The 26,426-nt window shown below is 45.7% G+C and overlaps 1 protein-coding gene across 1 annotated transcript; it reads left to right on the plus strand.

The window, feature by feature from the left end:
- boc (BOC cell adhesion associated, oncogene regulated) lies at positions 1-26,145 on the plus strand. The gene is made up of 18 exons (XM_083995906.1): positions 1-199; positions 13,014-13,142; positions 13,992-14,264; positions 17,808-17,954; positions 19,101-19,244; positions 19,751-20,044; positions 20,952-21,224; positions 21,319-21,587; positions 21,702-21,867; positions 22,401-22,463; positions 22,788-22,997; positions 23,359-23,534; positions 23,629-23,851; positions 23,970-24,155; positions 24,259-24,470; positions 24,559-24,644; positions 24,765-24,922; positions 25,130-26,145. Exons 2-18 carry the CDS (start codon positions 13,031-13,033, stop codon positions 25,297-25,299), a joined length of 3,162 nt encoding a protein of 1,053 aa, XP_083852032.1. The 5' UTR covers positions 1-199; positions 13,014-13,030; the 3' UTR covers positions 25,300-26,145.
- The last annotated feature ends 281 nt before the right edge of the window (positions 26,146-26,426 follow it).

A 26,426-nucleotide genomic window follows, 5' to 3' on the forward strand; every position in this document is an offset into this window, starting at 1 on the left:
TTCAATGTGAGAACTTGGGGAGCCGAAGAAAATGTCGGTGGCATCGCAGTAAATTACTAAAAGCAGCGAGACTTTTAGAGGGAAAGAGAAGCTGAAAACTTGTTGTATTTTTTTTTTTTTGCTTTGGGGGACTAAACACTCACCGCGGAGGAGATCGGTGGGTTAAAGCGAGGTGTGAGCACCAAACAGAGCAGATTTGGTAAGTTTTTTTCTTACTCCTTCATGCGGTCCGTGTTGTGTTGTTGCCGTGTGTTACTTCACTATCAGCATGTGTTTTATAAAATTATACACACCTATTAGTTTGTGTGCCTATTTGCAGGTTGACACGAGTCTCCACCAACACTTTGTGTAACTTAATGTCTGAGAAAGCTGTGATTTTTTTTGGTGTTTGACTACTACTCACTACACGCTGGCGACTGCTCGGATAGCTACATTTGTTTTTGTTTTTGTTTTTTCACTTCATTATCGCGCACAAACTTTGTTACAAACTATTTTGCACCACAAGTCAGCTTTAATCGGACGGAAATGCGCGTTTTGATGGTCGGTTTTATTGTTACTTTCAGTAAAAAAAAGTCAAACTTCTTCTTTCGGACTTAGCCTGTTGTTGATTGGACGGAGCTCCGCGTCCCGTAGTTTTCCCCCAAACTCTCTCCTGACTTTTCTGCTTTTTTTAATCTGACGTCCACGATACACGTATAGTGGTTTGAGAAGGAGCCTCATGAGACACGCAGCACACACACTCCCGGCTGTGTTTCTGCACACACGGGTGCGTTTTTTGGGTTAGAAAATGTGTTTGCGTTTTGCAGGCCGCAGCCTATAGAGTAGAGCGGCTCCCATAGGGTAACAGAAAACAGACATGGAGAGCTCCGCCAGGTTTACCCCCATATAGGCTATTATCACCGTGTAGGCTACTGCAGCAGTGGTGGTAGCAGATGTAAAGGTGTCCCACAGGCAATTATGTTACTATATAAGAAGGAAAACATTCATTTTTTTTTTGTTAGAATAGAAATCAGTGTCTTAATGATGATCACTATTAATTTACATCTGATTTTTACGTGTCAGCCGTTTAGGATCCATGTTACATCCTGTGTTTTCACCACCACCCTGTGCATGGCTTACTGATGACATGGAGCAAACCATAACAATGCTACCTGAGTGCATTTCTACACTACAGTATAGACCACCCCCTCCTCCTCCTCACCCTTTCAAAACTAAAGTCCTGTTGTCAGAATAACCCAATTAAAGCCTCCAATAAAGTGACAGCTGCTCGGTGCAGCCGTGCAGGAATGCTGCTGCTGCTGCATCCTGCCTCCCTGACAGGAGACACTCTCTCATATCATCCCTCTCTCATTCAGGTCTGGTTTAATGAGAAAATGTTTGTCTTAATCCCCGGGGCTGCTAATGAGTGTTGGCCAGGGTGTCACTCACCGTAGGGGCCCGGTTGGAAGAGACTGGAGGAAAGTATACGGGGCAAGGAGGGAGGGAGGGGGGGTTGAAGTACATGGACATGGAGAAGGAGAAGGAGGGCTGCTGCAGGAGGAACAGCCGCGGGGGCTCAAGTTTCCAACCCCAGGTGTCGTTTTGTTGTTTGGATTACATTTAGCCTCCGCTGCCTCGCATGGAGGAACCGCGGCGATTCAGTGACAGACATGGCATCAGACAAGAGGGGCCGATTGTTCCCTCTGAATCAATGTCACTTGGATTAAAAGTCGAAAGGAATGGCCGAGCCTCCTCCAATTAGGCGCACGGCTAATAAGGGAATTAATTGGTCTCAGTCAAAGGAGCCTCTTGTTGGGGTTTGTTGTTGTTGTTGATCATCTCTGGCAGTCGGGTGGATCAAAGTTGAACTAATTGATTCCAGTCTGATTATCTGCCTGTTTCTCACACTGCTTTTGGCCTTTTGAGGCCTCGAGTGGAGAGAGGAGAAGCACAATTGTGGGAGATCATCATCGGTTTTTACAGAAAACTGTAGGCTACTTGACAGAAAAATATACAGTGGACTTCAAAACAGTGAGCTCCCATTCAGAGCAGCCTATATGATTTTTCTTTTTAAATCCTACAGTCACACACACTTCATGTCCATTTATACTCATTATAACACCACAACTTTATTAATGTGGGATATGGAAATGCCAAGACATTACGTTATTGCCTGGAAGTACAGAGGTGGAACTGTTTATAGGCTGTTAATCCAAAACTGAAACATCAGACATGTTGTTGAATCAGCAGAAATTTAATCTACCCTTTTTTTTTTTCTTCTTTAAAAGTGATTTTCCCCTCCTCGAGTTCCTCGTAGCCTCACAGATACATGACAGAAAACAGTTTTGGACCAAACAATCCCTCTTTTTCACTGTGTTTGGACTTTTCTTAGACTAAAACTGTGATCATCAGACTAAGTGACAGTAAAATAGAGCGAATGCATTACCACAGATACACGTCAGGTCCCTATAGCAGTAATAATAATAATATGACTATTTCTTTACAGGCTGTTGTGCTGGATGAAACATGCTCAGACTGATGCGTCTGTAACCTAAAGGCCTAAAGGTTCAGGGAGGGAAAACTAACTTGGTCCCAGTGTCTGATGTGATTGTTACCGGGTAGAGCTCTTCAGTGAAGTCTGAACTTGATATGACACGTGATTGATCTTGGTTTCCTGCCCAAGTGGAGACAAAGGCTGATAGTTTCCCACCTGTATCTGGGGGGTAGTTTTTCATCCGTCCTATAGGAGCCCAGTTTTCATGTGTGTTCTGCCTTGTAAAGAAAAGTTACTGTGTGGATTTAGGTTTGCAGCCAACAGCAATAGAGTTTCAGATCTCAGATGTAACTGATGCCACATTTTAGTATGATGTAAGATACAAGTGGAAAGATTGGATTGAACTTATTTAACTTATTTGACTCTTTCCTTGCTCAGCCTGTCGTGTCTCTACCTCGCACTGCAAATCAAAGTCCTGATGCTGTATGAGATTAAAAAACAACCAGTGAGAGCTGCTGCTGCTGCTGCTTCAGTCTTCAGGGTTTGTCGGCCAGAAATTCCCAAAGTTTTGAATGTGGTGCTGGAAAGCGGCATTGTTATTGTAGAGGGTGTAGCATTGGTGTAAATTGACAAAGGAGGGAAAAAAATCCTTCCTGAGGGCACGCTTTCATCTCTATGACAGCGGGTACACTCATGCAGCCATAACAGCCTGCAGGCACAATCTGTGGGCCTTTACTGCATGTGTGTGTGTGTGTGTAGGCAGGGTTTTGTGCGTGTGAGTGACAGTTCCTGTCCAATCAGGATTATCTCTTTGCACTGGAATGCATTGCTCGTCATCTTGGTCCTCAATTGGCCTCACCTGCATGGTCGTTTAGAGATTAGTAAAAGGAAAAGAGTTTGTCTGTGTGTGTGTGTGAGAGAGAGGGGAAGGGAGGGGAGGGGTAGTTTACACTTCAAACTAATTTCTGCAGAAGTTTTCTAGATTATTGTACTTTTTATAAACTAGCAAAAGACGCACTCATCGCCAAATAAGGCCGTCTCATTTCCCGGAGTGGGACATTATTGGCCTGTTGACATCCAGTGCATTAGTCCTCCGGCGCTGACAGATTGGAGGCTCAGGCGCGGCGTCCTCTACGCCCCCGGGAGGGTTTCTGTGTCCAGTCAGACATCGGAGAACCAGAGAGGGACACCTGGGCCGGCAGGTGGCCGGGGTCCAGGCCCCTCCCCTGGGGCTGCATACCTCTCTCCTCCTGATCCTTCCCTGTCAGCCAGGACCACAGAGCGAGAGAGGAATGTGAGGTTAAAAAAAAAAGAAAAAATAAGGGGAATAGTGAAGGAGAAAGTTCTGACAGAGAGTTGGAGAGGCTAATTATTTTTTAGGCTTCAATTAAAATGCCCAGTCCTCGGCTTATATGCGTATCATGACTATAATCAGGCTTTCAGGCATTGTCTTAACTGCCTAATAGTGATAATCCACGGTTTTAACGCTGCTGATTTGATTTGCTCGACTACTTAAAGTCAAAGTTAAGAGGCTCTTGATTGGATAATGAAGTTACCCAAACCGTGCCCTCACACACACTCTCTCCCTCTCACACAAACGCAAACACAAACACACACACACACACACAGACGCATTGTGAGTGTGGTGTGAGTGCTGTTAGATCATTGATCAACTCCAGACTCTGGTAAGAAAGCCGAGTGTGTGTGTCTGTGTGTGTGTCTGTGTGTGTGTAGACAAATAGCCCTGTGTGTGCAAAGCAGATATTTGGACAAAGATTAGAGGGGTGTTATTACGAGCCAAAAGAAACCCAGACACTCCAGTAGATCATTCACACACGCACACGCACGCACACACACACACACACACACACTGAGGTGCACTCAGACTGCGACTGCTCAGTTTCAGCCTCCATCAGTCACTTTCTCCTCCTGTTTCTGGCCCTGTCATACGCAGGTCGGTCGTCGTGCACAGACCAACAAACCGAATAACACCTCGTACATCTCCATCCTTTTCAAATACCACGATATTAATAGTGTTGTGTGCCGTGTTCCTGTCTCAAGCATGTGTGAACAGAACAATAAAAGCACCACAAAGACAAAAAAAAAAAAAAAAAAACGTCAAGGAAGGAATCTGGGTCGTGTTCCAGGGCTTTAACCAATAATCAGATTTAAAGTGTTGCCCCAGAGAGAAAAAAGTCATCATTGAAGAATGTCAAACTGGCAGGAGAAGACATGATTCAACAGAATAAATCACCGGGCACCAGATTAGTTAGTTAGCGGGCCCCTAAGGTTATCGCAGATGGAATTTTCCACTGACAGTGCTGCTCTCTGTCTGCTGTCCAAATCGCATGTGTGTGAAGTTTTTATTTAATGACATTTCAGATCTCTCTCTCCCTCTCCCTATGGGTAACGCACATCCGTGGCTGTGAGTGACAGGACAAATGGTAGCTCTGCTTTACCACATCTTTTCTCTCTGGATCTCTCTCTCTCTCACACACACACACACACACATCCTGCTTCTGAAACTGAGAGCTCTCTCTCTTTGAAACGAGCCTCCTCCTCCAGCTGTTTCTCCTCTTAAGAAACTCTTACAGACGCAGCCGCTTTCACTTTACAACCGTGGAGCGAGAGCAGTCAGAAGTCAAAAGTCGCTTGCACCATCTCCAACACAGTCGACGCCCTGCGCCTTTCGCTCGCTGCTCAATTTCCTGCCTCTTCTCCGTTTTCTAATTCCTCCTTCCATATCTGTTTTTCCTATAACTTTTTCTCCTCCAGTCGTTTCATATAACTTTACAGCCTTTCTCCATTCCCTCATTCCTCTTTCCATCCCCCCCCCCCCCCCTCTGTCCGTCCTCCCTCTCTGCCTTATCTCAATTTCCTAATGCCTCCTCATATCTGTTTTTCATATAATATTTCACTCGCTCTGCTTTTTCTTTTTCTTCCTTCATCTCCCACTGAGAGTTGTAGGGCCAGGCAGCCTCTCTCCCTCTCTCCCTCTCTCCCTCTTTTTTTCCCTCCTGGTTCCTGCTGAATAATGGGGAGAAATTGCTCTTGATTTATAATTGGTTCCATTCACTCTGATGCATGAGCTGCCAAAGGAGTCGGGGGCCCCTTTCACCCACTCACATCCCTCCTCCTCCCCCTCCTCCTCCCTCCCTCCGTCTCCTCCTGGCCCCCCCCCCCCCCCCCCCCCTCCCCTCCCTACGATGCAGGAACACACAAGGAGCAACAGGCTGCAGATATGTAAAGCTATGAAAGTCTGTATTAGCATGCATGAATGCCGGAGCCGTGTATGTAGTTTATCTTTTCGGGGACGGGGGATAAGTGGTAGCCTGTTTTTTTGCATGTTGACATTTGGTGTTGGAAAAACTTCCTGAGGTCTGCATATTTATGTGCCTCTGTGAGTATACTTTTACCATGTAATCGGAGTTTGTGTGATTGCTTGCTGATGTGTCATCGTGTGTGTGTGTGTGTGTGTCTGTGTGTGTGTGCAGGGAAAGAATGGCTGTGGCTAAATGAAATATGTAACTGCATGCGTGTGTGTGTGTGTTTGTGTGATGAGTACTGTGAAATCCTGGGTATTAGTTAGTTTTCCCAGTAGAGGATGGCAACGATTATAGAGTGTGTGAGATTCAGAGTCTCTGTGCTCAGTTAGAGCTTCCTAGATAACAACCACATGTATGTATGTATGTATGTATGTAAGTATGTATATATATGTGTGTGTGTGTCTGAACAGCGATAACCTTTATATTTTATTGTCTAACAAACAGTTCAAAACTACTCAGAGCAAGAAACGGGGGTCATCTGCTTATTTGTCTGATTAAATATCATAAATAACTAATATATATGTAAGAATATATAATGTATACAAGCTGTCTTTAATAGACTTGGAGTATATAGTTCGATTTTGTTTATTAGGGTATATTATAGTTTATCTATTTGCGAACTAGCTAGCCCATAGTTAGTTGGCTATGTTACCTAGCTGTCCTTTTCTTAAATCACGATGGCTTCTCCATCTTTTTCTTTTTAAAAAAATTCATCCTTTCTCCGGTTTAACTGATCTACCCTCTTAACATCTTTACCTCCTTATCTCTCATTCCTTCTAACCATCCATATTTCTTTATGTTTTCCATTCCTTCCTTCCTTCATTATTGCCACCCATTCTTCCTTTCCTTCTCTATATACATTTTTCTTCTTCAACTTTCACCATCCATCCATCCATCCATCCATCCATCCATCCATCCATCCATCCCTCCATCCCTCTGATGTGATGTCATCTCTGGCCCAGCAGTCGTGATGATCCCGTCCCGTTCCCATGGCCCTGGTGGTGCACGCTGGCATCCCACACCAGGCGGAGGAATGTGGGTGTGTGTGTGTGTGTATTCGCTGTGGCACCGTAATTAGCTCTCCGTGGTTAATTCAGCTTCGTTATCTAAATTATGCAAATGCTGCGGTGCCTAATTGATTAGAACGCCCCCCTCTTTTCCATTGCAGGCCTGTCCAGAACCCTCTCGTTAATCCCCGAGACGCTCTGTAGCTCGTTAGTGTCGGTTCAGGGGGGGCTGAGGAGGGGTTGGACGGGCATATAGCTCGTTAATACTTTGTGAAGCGTGCGCATATGTGTGTGTGTGTGTGTGTGTGTGAGAGAGAGAAAGTATTATGAAGGAGGTGGGGGTAAATTCTCAACCTCGTTAGAGATGCTTAGATGCTTTTGATGTGCAGTTTTATGGCATGAGAACGACTGATGTCTCAAGTGGGAGATTTGGACCGGCCCCCCTCTCCACCTGTTGGGCAGACTCCTCATGCCAAGATAAGATCCAGAAGGTTCTGCTCTCGTCCCACGGAAAGCCCGTCTGTGGGGAGCGGACACATGGATGGGAATAGATTTGGGATTTGTTCTCTGCCAAGTTTTTGCTTGTTAAAGTTTGTATGAGAATCTCTGCTTCGTTTTGCATCATCAGCTCTGGACAACAGTGTCCTCTGTTCAGCTTTTATCCTCTCTTCATCTTTTAAACAAGCAACCGCTCACTGATAACTAATAATCAACTAATAGCTGTACCAATTGCAAGGCCCACACAACAGAATAGGACTAATGTGTGACTATTAAATTACAGAACTGGAAGAATGTCTTAATTAAACAATAAAAAAAACGTTTGATAGCTTTATTTTCCTGCTTATTTAGTTTTACTTTGTAGATTGAATTGAAACGATTAGTTGATCAACAGAAATTTACTGAATTTACTACTTTCATGAGAACAATTACATGATTCTCTGTTCCAGTTCATCACATTCACATATGAATATTGACTTTTAATTTTATGCATTTTTCCCATAATGTGTTCTTAATACAAAAGTGAATGGGTAGTTTGATAATCAAAACATTTCAATCTGTCTCCTTTAGATGTGGGAAACTGTGAGGAACAAGTTTTACTATTTTTTTTTCTTCTTCTAAATATATGAACCAGAAAAAAAGATGAACTTGTTAATCAATAAAGCAAATAGTCATTAGTTGCAGCCCTTGATTGAACAAGTTGCTGCTGTGTTGTTTCACTTGATGGTCTGGTGGTAAACCGGGTGTGTTCTCGGGTGTTTGTTGTTGAGCCTCAGTCTCCACAGTCTGGACCCTCCTCGTCCTCCGGCACTCGGCACTCGGCACACAGACCCCGGGCCAGACCGAGAGGCCGGCGAACAGATTGACAGAGTGCGGGGAAAATATGTTGGGACATTCAGCGACGCTCTCACACACACACACACGCTCTCTCAAACACACCCTCTCATTGACGAGGCCCTGCTCTCTCCTCCTGCTCGCCTGCCAGTTGACATCCTCTCTATTAATTTGAGTCGCCGTTCTGCTTTCTCAGTCAACCCCCCCAACCCCCCCTTCTCCTCTCCAACTGCCTCCATAAACCCCCTTCACCCATCTCACATCAATCCATAAAGGCAAGGAACCCCCTACTACCTCCCCCTCCTCCTCCTCCTCCTCTCTGCCTCCCCAAACTCTCCACACACTACTCCCAAACCTCTTGGTCATTGAGCCCCCCCCCCCCTCCTCCTCCTCCCTCTTCTTCTTCTTTGGTCATTGAGCAGGGCCCATCAGCTCTTCCCCGGGCCCTTCAGAGTAGCGTCTCCCCTTTCTCCCGGGGTCCACGGGGTCTTTGTCCGTGCACCGGCTCACTGCTTTACAATGACTCTCCACTCTATTAAGGTGCGTTCTGCCTGTTAACGTCGCCAGGGGCAACCGGCCTCCCGCATGGCAGCTATGCAGCGTGGCATTGTGGGCCGCGGGCCCGAGCGGGGCAGTTGAACCCCCGGCACTCCTCACACTTGACACCGCATGTGTTTATCTAAAGGGGGGGTGGGAGGGGGGCTTTGTGGTGTTTGGAGAACCTAGATGGAGGGAGGGAGGGGGGGTGAGGGTGTAAAAAGACGTAAAACTGGGGGAGGAGGAGGGCAAGAGGGTGAGTTTGGGGAGGTGATAAATATTCAACAGCTCAGCTCCTCAGAAGGAGTTACTGCCCTGCTCTGCCCCCCCCCCCCCCCCCCCCAGCCCCCCCCACCTCCCCTCCAGTGTGTCCTCTCTCTCCGTGCCAGAAAGCAGATGGAATGTGAGCGCTCGGGGAGGAGGCTCCAGTCGGGTTTTATCCAATTAGCAGGGTTGTCAAAATGAATTTATCCACGGAGGCAGGGGGACAATGGGACTGGCAGCGGCCCGGGAGAACAGGGGCCCCGGTGTCTTTACTTAGCACGCTCACAATGGACTTCTGTCAAGTGACTCTCTACCACAACGACATATAAGGCACTCGCATACTTATACACTCTCAGGATGCATGCCTGCACACCACCAAAAAAAAAAAAAAAAACACGACCCTGCCTTCTCCCTGTGTCCTCTCTCTCTCTCTGGGGCAACATGTAAACCGCAGCCGTCGCACATGAATGCACCGACAGGCACCTGCGTTCAGAGCCGGGTCTTTTGAGCCGGGTCCAAGTCAAGTCGCAGGTCATTCAAAACAAGTCCAAGTCAAGTCTTAAGTCCTTAAGGGGGAGGTGCAAGTCAAGGCTTCACAAGAGAAACACAAGTCAAGATGCTCTCAGGTCTCGGCTGCAGCCTCTGAGTGTTTTGCTGTGTTAGTAGGGAAGCTCCTGTGTAGGCTATATAACACCTCAGATCTATTACCAGTGCTCTCTTAGTCTTTTTCCTTCCCTCCATCCTGTTTTTCTCACCGCAGGCGGGCAGCTATTGCAGTGGCACAATAACTTAAGTTAACAACCTGCAGTTAGCGAAGAAATATAACTTATAGTGGAAACAGTGGTTTTACAAATGAGAGGCCAAAGCTCTGGGATGATGAATGTCACCCAAGTCGGTGCTGAACGTCTCATCAGTTCTTGGGGAAACACACCATCACACTTAAGTTTCCAATTGACATCAAAATGATAGATTTCAACACACAGCTCCACCTGTAATCATCGTTTCCACTTTTTAAAAATTATTATTCCAGCATTTTATCATCTTTTTTTTTATTAATCTTTCTCGCCCACTTGCTTTCTAGGCAACTCTTCTGGGAGTCATGTCTCATGTAAGCTGAGTCTCGCTAAGTCAAGTCTCAATTCCTCAGCGTGACTGCAGGAATACTTCTGCTCTCCAGTAATCATACTTTTGCGCCGGGGCTGGCAGATTGTTAAAAAGTTCACACAGTTCTCCTCAATGCACTGTCACTGAAGTATGTTTTAATACCACAGAGCTGAGTGATTGCCACACATTTGCCTTTTCGTTCCTGGTAAAGAACAACACACACACACACACACACACATTCTCCTGGTTCTTAATTTAGTGGAGCTGTCTGTGTGTGCGCTCTGGTTTTTATCAGCCTCGCTTGTGCGTAGGAGGCTCTCTCTCCTCTCTCTCTCTGTCTCTGTCTGTGACTTCTCTGGGAAGGAGTGATGGAAAAAGTTGGACGTAGATGTCAGGCCAGCTTTTCATCTTGTTGCAGGGTATCTGCTAAGCAAACACGGGAGCCAGCTGACTAATGAATCAGACAGACAGACGGGCTCAGAGGAGTAAAGACGGGACGCGTTTGTTGGATTTCTTATGTATTTTCACAGAAAATGTTACTAAAATACCCCATGCCGCTGCTCCAACAGTTAAAAAAAAAATAGGTTTGTGTCGTATTCAGATTCAGCCTAGACATCGACAATTACAGTGGTAGCAGGCAGTTTTTTGAAAATGCTGCTTGTACCATGTGAATATGACATCAACTGGTCTTTTGTGTCTATTTCTGCAGGGACGCAGCTTTTTGGGAACTGATGATGTACGAGTTTCTCATGCCGCTCTCACCACAGAGCTTTGTTTGTGCCTCTCTCTCTCTCTCTGCTTTTTATTTTGAAGAGTGTAAGAGGCAGTAATTGGACAGGTAGAAAGCCTCGGGGCTGTGGCAGCGTGTCCCACTGTGCGCGGTGGTTTATGGTTAGTGACTCTCACAGTGGGGACAGGTGCTTCATACAGATGTATGTGTCTTTTATGGGCAGCTGTCCCAGGTTGTGTCCATACGGCAACCGGCCACAGAAGCCACAGGCCTTCAGCTATGCTTGCTCCCGGTCCCACAGTAGCTTGCTGTTTGTTTACCGAGTCAGCCCACTACTGATGGGCCACTCTGACTGGACCAGTGTGTAAATGAAACTGTACATGTATGTTGGGCTGCTGCAGCTGAGGGTTATTTACATTACAGGAAATACTGAACATGCCGGCCACTATATTCTAGGCCACAGTTTTCAGTTCAAATCACATCTTGGCTGAATTTAGTCTCAGAAGAAAGATACTCAATGTAAAAATCCCACATTTGAAAACGACTTTAACCAATATGTCTGTAAACAATCAATAACTTTACAGCTTGTATGTTTCTCACTTGCTTCACAGGCAGCATTTAATCCATCGTTACTGTTTTTGGACCCTTGAATTAAATTAATGCAACAACACAGTACACTGTAGCCTACTCTATTGTCTGCCCAGTACTTAATGACTAGATTGTAAACATTGGAGCTTTTGGCTGCGTAACAGACTGAAATCTGTCTCAGGAGTTGGTGGAGAACAAAACGGAGCTAAAAGAAGAATAAATATTGGACTTGTGTTTACCAGGTGACCAGACACAAGGCTCCAAATGAGTTATTACTGTATGTTGTGCCATGTAAACTGGATGTGTAAACTCAACTTAACCGCCCCTACTGCCCCTGAATGCTTGATTAATTGACTAATCATTACGGCCTTTAAAATAGATTACACACATTCAAAAATATGAAATTAAAATCTAGTTAATGCGTGGCCCATCGTGTCAGCGGGCATAGTCAACGGCTTCTTTTCCATCGGCATGCTGCTTTGCTCATTTTCGGCCGACGTGCCAGGCAGCTAAACTGCTGCCATTAGATGATGAAGGTGCGCCGTAAGAGTTTCCATTCTCTTACTGTCCTGCTTTGGCCCCAAGTTGAGTGTGTGTAGTCCCCCCAGTCCCCGGCCTTCATTAATCACTGCCTTGCCATAATAAGATCGGGACAAATATGTATGAGAAAGCTGGCGTGTGTGCTGCTTCCATTTATACTGTAGCCATGCTGGACAGTTTGTGCGCATGTTTAGCGACATGTATGTATATGAGAGAGAGAGAGAGAAGGAGAAAGAAAGAGAGATTCAGTTGTGCAGGACCACCCTCCTCATTCTGACGGGAAGTTGTTAGTTTAACCTGACAGGAAAGAATTCGGGAAACTTGGCAGCCAGCGACAAGGGAGAGAGAAAAGCTCCCCTCTCTCTCTACATTAACTGTTAATAGACTGACCATAACCGAGGGCTTCTCCATTTTCCTCCAGATGCAAACTGCACCCAAGTATAAAAAGCCCACCTCCTCCATCTCATACACGCTGCTGTGATATATATATTCCCCCCTCTTGCCCCTCCTCTCCATCCTGCCTCTCATTAGTTGTTCTTTGTCCGGGCTCTTGAATGCAGCCTGTGTGTGTTTTTCCCCCCCCTCTTCCCTCCTCCTCCTGGACCATCTACCTGTATCGGTTACACCTGAGCGGGAAGGTGGAAGGGGTCGGGTTACGGCCCGCAGAATGAGGGCGCCCCTTTGATGAATGGAGGCTGGATGGGTGCGGGTGCAGGCGGCGGAGGAGGAGGAGGAGGAGGAGATGGGGTCAGCAGCAGTGAGATGGGGGGCTGACAGAAAAGAAAAGCTTTATTTGTGTCTGGAGTTTGGCTGCTGAGGGTGCACCGCCTCACCTGGGGTTGTGTTTCCCTTAATAGCTGCCTGTTTGTGTGTGTGTGTGTGTGTGTCTGTGTGTATGAGAGTAAGATAGAAGCAGAGTGGAGCGGGTTATGTGTGAACCCAAGATTGAATGTTTACAAGGATGATGCAAGTTTCCGAATTGAATTGTGGCGACTTTGTTTTCTGTGTGTGAGTGTTTGTTTCAGGCTGATGCTGTTTGTTTGAAGTGAACCAGGTCTGTAAATGAATCTCTAACCTTCTCCTCTGTGTGTGTGTGTGTTTGTGTGTTTCAGGGGGTAGTGTATGGAAGATGTCTGGAAAGAGAGACTGGACTCCGTGGATGAAAAAGAGAAGGGCTCCAGTGTTGTGCGCTCTGGGTGCAGTGCTGCTTTGCTGCCTGCAGAGCGGCGCCTCCGTCTCTGGTGAGTTGACAAAATCAGGTGCTGAATAATCATCATTAAAAAGGGGAAAAAGGTGTCTGTTTGTTTTCACTCTAGGACTGTTTCACTGAGCTCATTACAAGCTCTCTTCTGCTGCATTCGTTTTTCCAAACACCTGGTGCAGGATAAACAAAATGCTCAGAAGGAGGGAGGTGTTTTAATGTGCAAGGCAGCTGCAACAGCAGTTTGTTATGATCTGATGAAGCAGGGAGCTTATATTGAACTGAAGAACTGAAAAAGAAAATAACATAGCTCCACTGTTATTCATATTATTGATTGAAATGTTTATTTTGAATATATTATTAAAAACGGCAATAAGACAAAACATTTAAACATGAGATATAGAATTTCATATTCGAAAAGGAGTGAGAAGAAGTAAAACTTATAGACTCCCACCCCCTCTCCTTAAATAATGAATAACTACCTAAACCTGTCTAATGTTACAAAAACATGAATATAATTTACATATACACCTAATACAGAATTTATACATACATATACCTACACAAACACAGATCCAAATATACATACATACATAAGTACCCACATACGCATATTAAGTGAGTAATGAATTGAAAGACATTTGGTAACAGTTAGTGTAATTTTTAAGCAGCATTAATGTGTCTTGGCTCTGAACTGTTATAATTCTCTATGTTTGTTGCTTGTGCAGTGTTATAATTTTAAATTGGTAAAACAGAACAAGATATTTTCAGATTTTTATTTACAGATAATCTGCAGATTAATTGATGAAAACACAAGATTAAGTAAACGACACACACAACAACGTGTCCCAGTCTGCTTCTGACCACTGTCTATACATTTTCTCCTCAGATGAGGTTCCTGTTTTCAACGAGGAGCCCATGTCCGTGGTGCAGAAGCTGGGCGGCAGCGTGAGCCTCCGCTGCAGCGCCCGGCCGACCTCGGCCAACATCAGCTGGCGCCTCAACGGCCAGGAGCTGGTGGACGGAGACCTGGGGGTGGTGCTGGGCCCCGGCAGCCTCTTCATCCCCACCCTGTCCAACCTGACGCTGGGGAGATACCAGTGCGTGGTCGGCACCGCCGCTGGAGCGCTGGCGAGCGTGCCTGCTAACGTCACCGCTGCCAGTGAGTAGCCAACCACCCACACACACAAAGCTGCGACAAGTAAACACAAACACATGAAGCCCCCGCTGGCCCCTTTTCTGGTTTGTCAGAGCATCCAAAGAACGCCTTTGACTTAGTTTTCTTCAAGTAAAACAAAAACAGTGCAGGGGTGGTATTTGTTTGCCTCCAGTCTTCACCAACACGACTCTGTAAACCTCGTAGTTTTCCACTGCTTGTGGCAGGTCTGAGTCCGGGGCCAGCCACAGTTTTTGTCCTCACGGTGGGAAACTGTCGCACATCGATTAGAGATAGAGCCGGACAGGACAGTATTTATTCAGCATAGTTGGACAACAGCTGCTGCTAAAGAAGTATCTTATTGATCTAATGGAGTTAAAGTGAGTTATTCTCCACACTGACGTTTTTAGTGCTTCGCCGGTCTGAGTGTGTGGCGTTATATTTGATATGCATCATGGGACTGAGAGGGGGGCCCGGAGCTGTGTAACCCGAGCCGGAGGAATGGAAGGGACCCAGGGGCCTGGGGGGCCAGTCGGAGCAGTGAGAGGGGACCAGAGCCCCCCCCCCCCCCCCCCCACACACCCCTCCACCCCAGACCCTCTCCACCTCCACCTCCACTGGCCCCTCTTCTCCCCAAAACACCACATTCCTCTCCACAGGGCGCGACAGCAGGGCTTGCCAGAAATTATGGCCCCGTAATTGGGTAGAGGGCTGAGGGGAGATAAGGGCAGTGTGTGTGTGTGTGTGTGTGGGGATGGACTGAGGATATTATGCGTGTATGCCTGACTAAAACTCCCCATTTGTTAAGGAACGGGCTCTTTTAACTGTATTGTTTTACACGTAGAGATGTGAGCAGCTGGAGTCTCAGGCCAGTTGAGACAAGATCTCGACACAAGAAGAGACGTGATGTCACACACTCTCTCCCTCCAGCCCTCCAATAACCACACACACACACACACACACACACACACACACACACACACTCGCATTTCTCTTCCTTCACACATTTTTCACTCCTCACCCTGTCACTTTCTCTCCCCTTCCCTCCTTTCATTAACTTCCACTTTCCCTCCTCTTTTGTCATCTTCACCTCACGCTATTATTTTTTCCTCTCGTTCTCTGCCGAGTGATATTTTGTCAAGCTGTGATTATGAGAGAACGTGTAACACATGTACAAAAAACAAAAAGAGAAGAAAAAAAAGCATTAAAGGTTATTGATAGCTCCAATAGTGGATGGATCATGTTGAGATAACCACATGTGGAGCCAGACTGGTCGCCCCGCCCCCCCGCCTTAAAAAACTTCTCTAATTTAATAACGGTCTCTCCTCGGCCACCCCCAAACCGCCTAAGGAATTGCTCCACGGGGAGTGTGTACGTGCCTGCCTTTCCATGTGAGCCCTCTTTAGCTGTGCGCACATGTTTTCTGTGATGGGGATAGGTTGATTCCAGACCCTCCGCGCCATCCGACTCTGAAGAATCTGCGCTCTTTTGGCAAAAGTTAAAAGACTCGCTCGCTCGCTCGGATTCTTGTGCAGACAATCACCCTCCCTCTTTTTTAGCAGCAGAAAACATAAGACATGTATCTGCACAACGTGAACGAACAACACATTGCACAAACATGTTTTAATTCAGACACACACACACACACACACACACATGCAGGCCTCCTACTGCTACACATAAAGATGATGAATGCGCTGTGTCTCTAGAAATATTTAAGTCGGCCTTGCCAAACAGCCCTGGTGCGGGAGGTCTGCTTCACTTTATGAATACCATCAATCCTCCATCCCTGCAGGATACACACACACGCACACACACACATAGACACACGCACACATACATACATATATGCATGCACACCTGAGAGGCACACATGCGGGGTTGTTCCTGTGAAGAATGCGGGGCAGTAGAGTTGGAGAGCGGTGGAGGGTGTGGGGTGGGGGGGGGTTAAAAGGTGTAACTGGAGGAATTTGGGAGAAGACGGCAGAAGGAGGAAGGTGGGATGGGTAGATATGAAGGGCGGGTGGGGGGGTAGAGGAGGCCGAGTGGCTGTAAAAACAGCACCTGATTGATTTAGCAAATGGAGCGCCACACGGTCTCTCTTGAAGGCTTTTTTTCCTCTCTAACACACACATACACCACTTAGCCTGACATGTCCTGGCTGGGATTCTCATTTTTCAGAATAAGAGCTGAAGCAGAGTCAGAGGATGGAGTAGTGTGTGTGTGTGTGTGTGGGTTTGCATAGACCCTGATTCCCCCCTTTTTCTGCCATTAACCCCCTCCCCTCCACCCTCTTCTCTCTCCAGACACAGCGACAGATCCAACATGCATGGTGAATAAATCAGTCGCCTGCAGTGAAGATGTTTGTTTAGTGCTTTGAGTAAATCACTGTGAAGTCCCTATCAGTAGATACCACGGCCTTAACTAAACTTTGCTTATCAAATTACAGCTGTATACAGAGACTCATCAGCTGACTGTACTGTATATAACAGCAGCTTGGTCCCTTTTTTTTTTTTTTTTTTTTTTGCCCGAGTGTGTGTCTGCTCCAAGAAAAACACACCAGTTATAGCACCTCTGGAAAGAATGGAGAGAGGCTGTGTTTGTTAAGAATAAATCAGCGAGGCTGGTAGATGTTTAATTACGTTCCTGGAGAGGTTTTATTTATCTTTCATTTCACTGCTGGACTCCTGCATGACAAATTTCTCCAGTTTTTACTTTCTTTTTTTCCCTCCTCCCCTCTACTGCTCCCTCGCTCTTTTTTTTTTCTTTTCTCATTTTAGTTTCCTTCTGCTTCAAATCTATAAAACTCCAGCAACTCCCCCGCTAAGATTTTTTATGGCTTTTTGTCTTTTTCTTTCAGCCTCTTAAGAGCTTTTTTTTTTGCTGTTTCCTCCCCAAAAACCCAAACTGGATATCTTTCTTTGAAACCCTATAGGATGGACACCTCTCACCTTTGACCCGGTGGCCAGGCCTCTGAGCCGCTCAGGCAGGGGGTTTAGGGGGCCAGAGGTCGGATGAGTGTCTGTGCCGTGCAGACTGTGTGTCTGTGGGACACAGTTGCAGCACATGGCCCCAGTAATCGCACTCCTCCATTTCCCCAAAGAATCCGAACCGGCTCCAGTCCAAGTATAATGTCGGACAGGATTAACGACACCCACTCGTATGTTACAGACACCACCTCAAGGCTTTGGAGTCTTAAGAGACGGATGAATGAATAAAACAGAAAAAAACCTTTTTTAGTTTTGTCCTTTTTAGTAAGATCGTGTTAAGACAGGCAACGGGAAAGAAAAGACTAAATGGAGGAAGAAGAGGTTTTAACTTTCATGGACGGAGTTGCAGGAACACGGTTGTGATACAGTGGGACCCATGACATGGACACAACACAGTTATTACAGAGTTTATTATTTCTCAGAGCTGAGGACTGACTGTATACACACGCAGATAGATGTGATTTACACAATGTGTCGGGATGATGAAAGAAGCTGAACTGTGCTGCAGGCGACAACACTGACTGTTTCTCGTTTGCCTGTGTTTTTTTCTTTCTTTCAGAGCTGCGAGACTTCGAGCCGGACGACCAGCAGGAGATCGAGGTGGACGAAGGCAACACTGCGGTTATTGAATGTCACGTCCCGGAGAGCCAGCCCAAGGCCCAGGTCCGCTACAGTGTCAAGCAGGAGTGGCTGGAAACATCCAAAGGTACTGAGCTCCTACTCCTTCATTTCATCAGGATCTCCCTCTCCCTCTCTCTTTACTTCCCTCTTGATTCCCATACTATCTTCATAATTTACCGGAATGCTATAATCCTGTTATCAGCCCCATTATAAACCTGGTGATAAGGGTATTATCTCGAGAATGTTGAAACATGGGAATCCAGTTGTTTATTTTTCAAACTATTTACTTCTAAGTTGCCTGGAAGAGAAGAAAAGCTCCGGTGGTTTGTGTCTGGTATGCTGATGATGCCTGGAAGCTCTAGGTACTGATATCTGCAGCTTATCTGTCAGGAAATGAATCCCACTTTCACAAGCACTCACCCAACTGTTCTCTGGTCAGACTCCACGGCGCCGCCACGTGGCCTCCGTCGACACTGCAGGCGTTCACTGGAATGGCCCACGGGACTCATGTTACACTCGGCGTTTCACAATGTGGAATTGATTTTTCTGCGGTTCCTCTTTGTCCCTGTGTTTTCATACATGTACTTCATCCAATATCCCTGCGTCAGAGTTTAAAACTAAGTCTGTAGCCTTTTGTAGACGTTTGACATTAAGCTGCAGGATTACCAGTCAAGCACAGCGTCGACCGTGAACCGTCTACACCGAACCACATTTGCCCTTCACTGTCTTTTAAAACCTATTGTGTGTTTTGCTGTGGAACTGTGGCATACGTGGCTTTTATAATGTAGATGTTGCACAGACCACACAAACTAGGAGACTGTTTTGTTGATACTTTTAGTTTTTAAAAACTGATTTTTTAAATCTTTCACATTTCTTCTACTTTTAATCCTTAGTTCTGCCTTTTTAGTTTTATTTTGTGAGTCATTTTAAGAAACTTTTCAGCTTGTATGTCCTAATAGCTGAATGGTAAAAGGTGCAAACTTCATAACCTCCCACTAACTTTCTTTTGCTCATATCTCTCTCCTCTTATTTCTGTCTGCCTTTAAATGCTGTGCTTTCAAATTAAAGGACAAACACCATAAAATAATCTTTAAACCTTTTGAATCTTTGTCTTTAACCCATTAGCAGCTGTAACTGCCCCTACAGAAGCTGCATTGGGTCATAAAGTGATTCATTTATGGGTTTGTCGAGGCCACTCTTTAACATCTGTTTTTCTTTCTCCTTCCTGCAGGGAACTACCTCATCATGCCGTCAGGGAACTTGCAGATAGCCAACGCCACGCAGGACGACGAGGGGCCGTACAAGTGTGCTGCCTACAACCCCGTCACTCAGGAGGTCAAAACTTCCACCTCTGCTGACCGCCTGCGCATACGCCGTGAGTCACCATCTACAGCACTCAACACCTTCAGACAGAATAGCCACGTTTTTTTTTTTTTTTTTCATCGTTTGCACGTTTTGCTCTAATTAAAAACATTTGAAAGATGTGTAAAAAGAAGTCAAGGGTCGTCCTGAAATATTCACTGTTCATTTAATTAAAAAAAAACCACAGGAGAAAATAATGAGGGCGTTATTAGAGCCTGTACTGTTACTGCAGCAACATGTGGTGCACATGTGTCTCACACTCGCCGGTTTGTGTGACTTTTATCATCTGATCTTGCCAGGACACATTTAGTCACAGGTGATGATGTGCACAAGTACTAGAGCTTTTTACAGCTTCAAAGCAAAGATAAAAAGTGCTTAAACTCTCTGCTCTGGACGTAATCTCAGCCACAACAGGTGTGCAAGCGATTTCAAGAAACTGAGATTAGTGGGAAATGTGTTTTTTTTTTTCTTCCTCCTTGTTTTAAATCAGTGTTTTGACCGATTTCCATCTTTTTCCAGGCTCGACATCAGAAGCAGTTCGTATCATTTACCCGCCGGCGTCTCGGTCCATCATGGTGACCAAAGGGCAGCGGTTGGTGCTGGAGTGCGTCGCCAGTGGCATCCCTACGCCTCAGGTCACATGGGCCAAAGATGGACAGGACCTACGTTTCCATAACAACACCCGATTCCTGCTCAGCAACCTGCTGATCGATGCGGTGGGCGAGAGCGACTCGGGGACTTACATCTGCCGGGCGGACAACGGCATCAGCTCAGCCGGCTCGGCAACGGTGCTCTACGACGTGCAAGTGTTCGGTAAGTAAACGAGATCTGTTTTAGCACGTTGTGTTTACTTTACTGCCTTTTTTTTTTTTTTTTTTTACAAACTAATTTCACACATTCCTGTAACGGCTTTTCATAGTTTGTTCATTTGACTCTGCCAGTGAATGTTTTTTTTATGGGCAGAGTTTTGACTGTGTTATGGATTTAATAATTAGACTGACTCCTGTTTGGCGGACAGAGAAGACAGGGCACCGTATGTGTGCGCGCACTCATGTGTGTGAGAAGCGTGGAGGCCTGGGCTGTGTTGTGTTAGAGAGAGCCGGTGCAGACAGAGCCCTCTTTTCTGCAGCAGAGCTTGATTGACTGTGTCTCGGTTATGGATGACTGTTTTTACAGTGATTTTCTCCCTGTGTGTACGTGTTTGTGTATTTGTGTGCGTGTGTGTGTGTTGCGGGCTTGTTTCTCCGCAGCTGGCTCTAATTAAAGTCAAGAGAGCTGCTGTAGCTGTAATGAGCTCTGTCTTTCCCTGATTCATAAGCAGCCAACCATCAACTAGCTGGCTCAGCCTGCCTGGCTCTGTATAGCCCTGTCTTTGTCATACAGCCTCCACTTACACATGTGCACGGTTGCATGAGCACGAGTTTACTCAGACACACACTTTCTTACACATGTGACATCGCTGGAGTTGAAATGTTTACTCCATAGAGAGTTTATTGACAACTATTATGGTTGTGAGGTGATTGTTTAAATCATTTAACAAGCAAAAGTACCAAACATTAAGTCATAATTATTTAAATTTCTCAGTTTTTATAATTTGAACTTGAATGTTTTAAGGTTTTAGACCAAAACAAATAATTTGAAGATGTAAACTTTGGTCCAGGCTTCACACTTCCTGTTGTTTCTGCCTCTGACTCTCTGGTTTCTCCTCCGTCTCCTGCAGAGCCTCCTCAGGTGACGGTGGAGCTGCAGCAGCAGGAGGTCGTGTACGGAGAAACCGTCCGCTTCACGTGCCAGACCCGCGGTAAGCCCGCTCCGTCGGTGATGTGGCTGCACAACGCCCGGCCCCTCGCCCAGTCTCCTCGCCACCGGCCCACCTCCCGGTCGCTGCGTATCTCCAACGTGGGCCCCCAGGACGACGGGCTGTACCAGTGCATGGCTGAGAACGGGGTGGGCAGCTCGCAGGCCTCCGCTCGCCTTATCACAGTATCAGCCGGTAAGTCGCATAGTTAACTGATTTTTATCAGAGATTTAATTCAATTTTATTTGATTTCCCCAGGCTTTAGATGTAATAAAATCTGTCTTTACAGGGATTTCACCCAGGGGGAAGTTACCCTCGATCTACCGGCCCCTCAGCCCAGACAAGGTCCTCAGAGAGCAGCCGCCTGTGAGGCCTGGAGCTGGAGGCGCCATGTTGCCTCTGGACTGCTCCGAGCTGCCGGGGCAGATCCTCCCTGCAGACGCGCCCATCATCCTCAGCCAGCCACGCACGGGCAAGGCCGACTATTATGAACTCACCTGGAGGCCGCGGCACGAGCGAGGAGTTCCCGTTCTGGAGTACATGATCAAATACAGAAAGGTACAGCAGGGAGCTTTTACAGAAACTGAGTTTAACGACTTAGTGGCTACTTCATATTAAACCCTGTACATTTTCCTGGTTAGTAACTCAGCCCTCTCCGTCTCTCTCTGTCAGGTGGGAGACCCTCCACCTGACTGGACCTCCAGCAGCATCTCAGGCTCTCTGCATAAGCTGACTCTGGCCAAACTGCAGCCAGACAGCCTGTATGAGGTGGAGATGGCTGCCAAGAACTGTGCAGGTTTGGGACAGCCTGCGATGATGACCTTCAGGACCGGCAAAGGTACGACACTGTCTCTCATCAGTCGCATTTCTCATAGTTTGATATTTGGTTTAATTAAAACTTCAGTTGTTTATTTTTTATATGATATTTTGATATTAATAAGTGAACACTAAGCATCAAGTACTGAATCCATCATTTATAACACATGTATGTAGTTTATAAACTAGTCTATAAACTACATACTAATGAGTATTCATGTGTTATAAATGAAGAATTCAGTATTTATCAATGCTTAATGATTAATAATTAATAGTGTGTACTTATTATAAAGTGTTACCGATGTTTCTTTCTACCTTGACAGTGCATTAATTTACTTATGTTTTACAAATAACTATATAATTAATTATTGATAGATTAAAAATAAATTGATGCTACACAACAGCTGTTGTTGATATACTGCAGCTTATTCCACCGTGCCACAGAAGAAAAGGGCATTGTTGTGCAGAGACTATTTAAAACACTCCCTCTACTACTCATGGAAACCAAAATTATGTATACTCCTTTTAAACATGGCTTGTTTTTTCTTCCCACAGGTCGAACTCGTAATCAAATCGATCCACCGAAAACTCCAGCGGTTCCTTCACCGAGCCTCTCGCGTAGGTTTCCTCCAGCTCCTCTGCTCCTGTGGCAGTTTCTCTCCATATTAACAACACTGACAACATCATTCCCTTCTTCTGCTGTGAAAACTAAAACTACATGTTGATTTTTAACACGAGACTAACCGCCGCTTGACATTCTCCTTTGGACTAACATGGTCGTTTCTCAATTTCTCTCTCCTCTGTCACTGAAGGATGATCTCTCAGTAAGTTGGATGTGACGCGTCTTTGTTGTAATTACAGATTGATGTCTGTGAGTTTATATTTGTTGTTGTTGTTGCTGTCCTCCGTCTGACACCACTCCTCCTCCTCCTCCTCCTGCAGCTCCCGAGGCCCCTGACAAGCCCACAGTCTCCACGGCAACGGAGACGTCGGCGTACGTGACTTGGATTCCTCGTGGTAACCGCGGCTTCCCCATCCAGTCGTTTCGGGTGGAGTACAAGAAGGTGAAGAAGGCCGGAGAGGACTGGGTGACGGCCGTGGAGAACATCCCCCCGTCGCGCCTCTCGGTGGAGATCACGGGCCTGGAGAAAGGTCGGCCATCTTTACGTGCAGCTTTTAAACACAGTGTGATGTTATTACTATTCGCAGCTTTTTATTTTATTCCGACACAGCGGAGGTAGCAGGATGTCGACTCATATAAGCATGTAATCACAAGGATGATGTCCTGCGTAATTACATTCCCACGGCCCGTAAATTCATCAGGATAATGAGTGTTGTTGCAGCCATTTCAGTAATTGCTGCCATCAATCAAAACTATAGCTGAATTTCAATCAGCATCACTTTGAAAAAGAAAACACAAAGTAATGAGAAAACAAACATCATCCGTCAGCTGACAAAGCCGAGCTGCGGCCCCCAAGAGACAGATTACTGATGATTGTCCGTCTCCCTGTAGGTACGTCGTACAAGTTCCGTGTGGTGGCGGTGAATGTGATCGGCTCCAGTCCGCCCAGCGCCCCCTCGAAGGCTTACACCGTGGTGGGTGGGAGGACCCACGAGCGCCCCGTTGATGGACCTTACATCACCTACAACGAAGCCATCAACGAGACCACCGTTATCCTGAAATGGACGGTGAGTTTACCAGAAGAAAAAGGCAAAGAATCTGTTTTGGATTCTTATTTAAAGTTCAGAGTGAATGTAACATGATTTATTCCCCTCTCGACAGTACACTCCCGTAAACAACACGCCCATCTACGGCTTCTACATCTACTACCGGCCGACCGACAGCGATAATGACAGTGATTATAAGAAGGATGTGGTGGAGGGAGACAGATACTGGCACTCAATCACTGACCTGCAGCCGGAGACCGCCTACGACATCAAGATGCAGAGCTTCAACGAGAAGGGAGAGAGCGAATTCGGCAATGTGGTGATCCTTGAAACGAAAGGTGAGGTTTATTTTGGAGGAGGTTTAGCAGATTTAAATGTAAAAGTGGGGACGAAGAGTCAGAGCATCGTTTATTTGAGCTGTTTTGTTAAGCTTTTATTCTGCTTTCATTCTCTCAGCTCGTCCTAATCAACAGAGGCCTTCTCCATCTCAAACCCCAGATGCTGGGTTGGAGCTTCCCACTGGACTGGTGCCTCGGCCCGGTGACCTCCCCTACCTCATAGTTGGTATAGTCCTGGGAACCTTCGTCTTCATCATCGTCGCCTTCATCCCTTTCTGCCTCTGGAGGGCCTGGGCCAAGCAGAGTGAGTACTCCTCACCTCTTCTCACATCTTTGCATTTGTGTGTTTTTTTTTTAATCCTCACCTCTACATCTGACTCATTCTCTGTTAATTATGGTTATTTCAGAGCAAACGTCCGACTTGTTGTTCCCCGCTGTGGCCACGCCCGTGTCCTCGTGCCAGTACACCATGGTTCCCCTTCAGGGGCTCGCGCTGGTTGGCCACTGTCCGCTCGACGCCCACATGACGGCTCCACATGGCATCTACCCTGCGAATGGAGAATACACTCCGAATGGAAAACCGCACCACCCGACGCACTGTCTGCCAGGGCTGCAGCAGGTAAAGAGACGTTTATCCAGGATGTTAACAAGCTAGAAAAATAAAGTTGGTGTTGAATGTGTGATATTTACTCTTTTCTTCTTTGCAGGATGAAGTGGATTGTGATATGGAGTGTGACAGTTTGTTGCCACAGACGGTGTCAAATGGACAACTGCCTCTCTACCACTACACATGGTTAGTTCACTCACATAACTCGTATAGTTTGTAATGTGACATATAAACTGATAAACATTCATATGTATAAGTTGTAGCCCTGATATTAAGTGTTTTTTCTTCTTTCCTCCTCTTCCTCAGTGGCTCTGGTCATCATGAACAGACCTGCTGTTCTCCTGATGACTCCACTCTCCAGCTCCTCAACTCTTCCCATCATCAGCACTTCGGCCCGCAGGAGGCTGGAGGTGACGGCGGCTTCTGTGGTGGAGATGAAGTGGAGGAGGACGACGTCAGTCAAAGTACGAGGGTTTTCTTTCCTTTAATTATATTATGTTTTACTTCCAAAGATCTAGGTCTTACCTTTACCTTTAGTTTTGATTACATTTAAGTAAATTTTTTTACAATATACAAATACAAATACATATGGTTTTTCAAAAAGTATCCAAAAAAATAAATCAGCCTTCTTGTTTTCTGACCGGTCGTCTTTTCCCTCTTTCTTTCTGCAGAGCCGACGTCTTTCACTCTTTTATCTCTAGAAGACGAAGGCATTTTCACCACATCTTCATCTGCAGCCACGACACCGCAGTCCCAAGACACGACGATACAGGAAGTGAACATCCTCCCGAATGAAGCGTCCCCCGAGGACGAAAGGAGAGACAACACAACAGATGCATAAGAGAGACTGTTAAACAAACAGAAGAAAATAAGAGAAGATATTTATTTTTGTATCACAGATATTTATATATTTATGCTTTTGTACATATTATACTGTATATAAGGTTATTTTCATATTGAAAAAAAAAAAAGACTCTTTATTCATACAACCCCTCTCTCACTATGTCTCGGACAAAGGGAGTACCATGTTGTGAAGCTGAACTCCGTTTCCCGAGGAGGGAAATAAGTTTGAGACGTTATTCCTCACGTGAAGACGATCAGGGGCTTCCTTCAGTTCAGCACTTCATGTCTAGACCCTCCTCACTCCTCACGTCATTCCTTTGTAGACCTCCATCCTAAACGTTTGGACCTTAGGTACTTAGCTTTACGTACAACAGAAACAAAGGGACCATTTGAACCAGTCTGATGCTGTAATTATGAGGTGCTTCTTCGCTGTTGCTTTATCACGTTTTCCAGATACAACTGTCCGTCTGTCGATTTGTATAGCAGTAACACAAATGTATTATGCATTGCTCATCATTAACAAACTATTAACAAGTGTATGCAACATAAATCATTCTGTTTCAGTAGTGTACAAGAGATTATATATTGTATAGTTATTTATTTTTTTTGATTTTATGCTATTTTTTTAAATCACTGAATGGGAGAGATTCTGGAAAAAAAAAATCTTTTAACTCAGTCATTGATAAGCTGAACTTTATACTGCAACCACTTCTGTTTACTCATTTGCTGGTTACCAAATGACAGCCAGGTGAGGGCGCTGTGACAGGTGTGTCAGTATTATTCTTCCCTCACAGGTCGGTGCATTAAGTATTAGTCTTTTCCAGAGACATCTGCAATCAATATGAAGGAGATCCTGAATCTACACTCCCCTTTTCAAGTATAGCCGTTTTGTGGTTGCACATGCTGGAGCACAATTGCATGTAAATAAAAGCTTATGAAATTGATTGTGTATTTGTTTTTTTTCATCTTGAGAGAGTTTGTCCATCCTAAACACTATGATCGGCTGAGGACAATGGGGCTGGCCACTGTGATCATCATAGTTAAACCTGTCGATTTAGGAGTTCATTGATTATGAAACAACTGTGCAAGATGCAGTTATGAATATTATGTATGCAGTTGAAATTA

The sequence above is a fragment of the Trachurus trachurus genome (genome assembly GCF_905171665.1).
Source record: "Trachurus trachurus genome assembly, chromosome: 20".
Taxonomy (NCBI): Eukaryota; Metazoa; Chordata; class Actinopteri; order Carangiformes; family Carangidae; genus Trachurus; species Trachurus trachurus.